The sequence below is a fragment of the Halyomorpha halys genome, unplaced genomic scaffold (assembly GCF_000696795.3).
Source record: "Halyomorpha halys isolate HHAL.00 unplaced genomic scaffold, Hhal_1.1 Scaffold19.1, whole genome shotgun sequence".
NCBI lineage: Eukaryota > Metazoa > Arthropoda > Insecta > Hemiptera > Pentatomidae > Halyomorpha > Halyomorpha halys.
In genome coordinates, this window is record NW_027115129.1 from 633,641 (window position 1) to 637,260 (window position 3,620).

The 3,620-nt window shown below is 29.8% G+C and overlaps 1 protein-coding gene across 7 annotated transcripts in view; it reads right to left on the reverse strand.

The window, feature by feature from the left end:
- The window catches only part of LOC106681107 (G protein alpha q subunit), a 101,568-nt gene extending 97,948 nt beyond the window's left edge, over nt 1–3,620 (reverse strand). For 2 of the 7 annotated variants that reach the window (XM_024360168.2, XM_067052206.1), the window contains exon 1: nt 2,891–3,598. In XM_024360168.2, coding sequence (XP_024215936.1) covers nt 2,891–3,008 — 118 coding nt within the window. In that variant the 5' untranslated portion in view covers nt 3,009–3,598. Of the gene's footprint in view, nt 1–2,890 lie in introns of all 7 variants that reach the window. The other 5 variants (XM_014421277.3, XM_067052205.1, XM_014421268.3 and 2 more) reach the window with 4 other exon arrangements.

Here is a 3,620-nt window from a genome sequence, read left to right on the forward strand (position 1 = left end):
GAGTGGGAGTTTTAACAATACATAAAGAAAATATATATATTAAAAATAGATTTTATGTAAAAAAAAAAAAAGGTAAAGAGAATACATATCAATTAAGATTAATACTATAAAATAGATAGTATTTGGGGTTATCAAATAATTTTGACCACGCCATTATTTTATGAGAAAACAAAAATATTTTATGATTCACTCCTATACCGGAAAGGATCAATTTTACAATAAAAATCCTGAAGACACTAAAGTCGGTGTTTTATATAAAAAATAAAATTATTGTTTATTTTAATGAACATATAAATGATATAGAAAATACATATCATATAAGATTAATATTATAAAATTGACGATTCTCCGAAATCGGTATATAATTTTGACCTGACCAATACTTAAAGAAAATATTCTTTTGGTTTAATTTTTCATAATAAAAAAATAATTTAATGTTGATGATACGCATTTAATTAAATAAAAAATGTATTTCATCTCTATTTAATTAACTGACTTGTAACTTATTAAATAAAAAAGAAAGTTTTTTTTTTAATTTCATTTCTTTTAGTGTGGTTGCCCTCTATTTTAAGAAATTCTTTTAATGATTGATGATGGATGATGAGAATAAATGGATATGGACGCACACACACAAATATTATTTGTAATACTAGTAAAATATTTTTGTAGAAGTAAACCCTGAAGAAGGATGGAAGTAATTATATATTACACTTCTATATCGGAAAGGATCAATTTTAAAAAATAAATCCTGTAGGTGTAGGGCACCGGAAAGTCGGTGTTATATATATAAAAAAAAAATTGAATTCTAGGTCAATAAAAAAATCTAATTGAAAATGCATATCACTCAAAAATTATATGATAAAATATACGATTTTTCAGAATATGTTATAATTTTGGTCCAGCCATTATTTTGACAAGAATTTGAGAATATGTTAAAAAATTTCATCATTAAAAAAAAAAATTAGATCATACTGATCTAATAAAATAAAATATATATTTTATTCATTAAACTAACTTGTGTATCCTATCATCAAACTTTTTTTTTTTAGTGTGGTTCCGTTCTATTCTGATATATTGTTTTAATGATTGATGAATAATATTAAATGGATATGAACACATAGAACAACTAATATTTGTAATATAGTTAAATTTGTTTGTATAAATGAACTCTGATGGAGTATGACACTGAAACGTTGGTGTTTTATTTACATATACATAAAGAAACAATATGGATTTTAAGTAAAAAAATGTTGAGGAAAATACGTCTCACTCAAGATTTATATTATAAAATATTAGATTCTAGGTTAATAATAAAAAATGTTATGGAAAATACATATCACTTAAGATTAATACTAAATAGACGATTTTTCGTAATATATAATTTAGACCTAACCAATACTTAAAAGAAATTATTCTTTTGGTTTAAATTTTTCAAAATAAAAAAATAATTTGATGTAGATGATACTCATATAATTAAATAAAAATATATTTAACTGACGTGTATCCTATTATAGAAAAGAAGAAAGTTATTTTTTTTGTTTTTGAATTTAATTTTTTTTTTTTTTTTTTGAATTCGGGCAAAAAGCGGCCTGGGGAAGTTAAGACTAGGGAGGGAGCGACCGCCCAGGAAGCCAACTCCTCGAGGATCAATAAGGTGGGATGACAAAGACCTCAGGACCGGCGGGGGGCGCACCGCTGCCCGTGGGGTCTAAAGGCCCCCTTGTGTCCTAAGATGCCTCGTGTCCCGAGGCACCTCAGGAGGTACCCCCTGGCCTCCCTGTGTCCTGAGGGTGTATGCTCTGTGACCTCCCAGTCCCGGCGCCATTTTGGGGGCCGAATAAGAGCTCTTATCGATTGCACACAACATACACTAACGTCCACACACGCCGGCTCTCACGCACGGGCAACTTTCAACCATATCATTCCCAAAAATGTTCATATTTCATCAATAGATAACAAAAATGTCAATATATACCTCAACAAAAATTAAAAAAAAAAATATATATATATATAAAATTTGATAAAATAAATAATTAGAACAGCACTAAACAAAGTAAATTAATAAATAATTTCAAAATTCACACAATTAATAAACAGCTAATAAATAAAAAAAAATCATATAAATATACCCAATCGTATAATTAATAACCCAATAATAGCTATAGCTCAATCAAAAAACACAAATGTTTACAAAACATTCAATTACATAATTAAAAAATAAATTAAAGAGTTTCGCACTGATAATAAATCAAATGGAATATAATAAAACTGTTAAGACAATTCTTTCTAGTGAGATAGTTAATGTTTACATTTAAATTGAAATCAGGCAGATAGAGAGAGGGAGGTTGGGAATTTTCCATTTATCTGCAATATCACTCAGATTGCATTTCATCTTTTACAAAAGAGCAAAAATAAATGCATAGAATAAATTATATTAAAGAAATTGACTAAAATATGTGGTTTATGAAAGTTTGACAGTATTCGATGGAATGTATTGAAAAATTTTGGAAGTTATTGATAAATAGATAAAAATTTAATTCAGTAGTAAATGGTAATGTAATTGGAATACATTTGTTTACATAAGATTTTGAAGATAACAAAAATAAATTATAGATGGTTCAATCCACAGGTAATAGTCAATTTAAACAATTGCCTAAAAACAGGCATAATTGTTTAGATAAGCTTATAGGGAGCTGACTCAGGGATACTTTCACTGGATGTAGTGAATAGTAAAACCATTGATATTTTCTCTTAACTGATATCAACTTAATCTATGATTATTTATTATCATTGATAACAATGATATTATCAAATATATATTTATGAATTTATTTTGAAGCTTATAAAAAGATAAATAAATAAAATAAAAAATATTTAAAAAATGCCATACCAAGGAGCAGCAGTTTAAGCTCCCTCCTAGCATCTCGTTTATCTTTCCTGAGTTGTCTTTCAATTTCTTGATTTATTCTTTTCTGCTCTTTCGCCTCTTCTGACAGGCAGCACGCCATCTTTAGGGCGATATTATCTCACGGAAGCCGTTTTCCTTAATATTATTATCACAGAAGGGCCAGCTAATTGCTATTTAACATGGAAAGTGTCGCTGGTAATCCACAGAGAATAATGAGTACACATGCACACTAGAAAACACTGGACACTTTTCAATTCACTGTGATCACGCTGGGTGTGGTACCTTTAAACTTCACGTATTGCCGTCTCCTCTGCTAAGTAAAAGGGCTCCAATTTACTATCGGCACTGTCTTATATCCCTCAACACTTCACTTTCCTAATGCAATTAGAATAATTCAATTGACGAAGCCAGCCGGGGCGACTTACAACGTGCTATTAACGAGATTATTACGGCAATGGTGGGCAGATCTCTCCCTCAACCAGAGGTGACTAATACAAATGATTCAATCCGACCAGCGACTGCCCCCTTGGATACTCAACATGCACAATCCGTTCCACGCCAACCCCATGGGAAAAACTACGCGGATAATTCCATCTGAATACTATAAATTAATAAAAAACACTGTTGAAAAGACTGCAGACGCCTCCAGCCAAGATGGCGTCGTACATCCCATAATTCCTTGAATTGAAAACAAAATATATCAGCCGAGCGG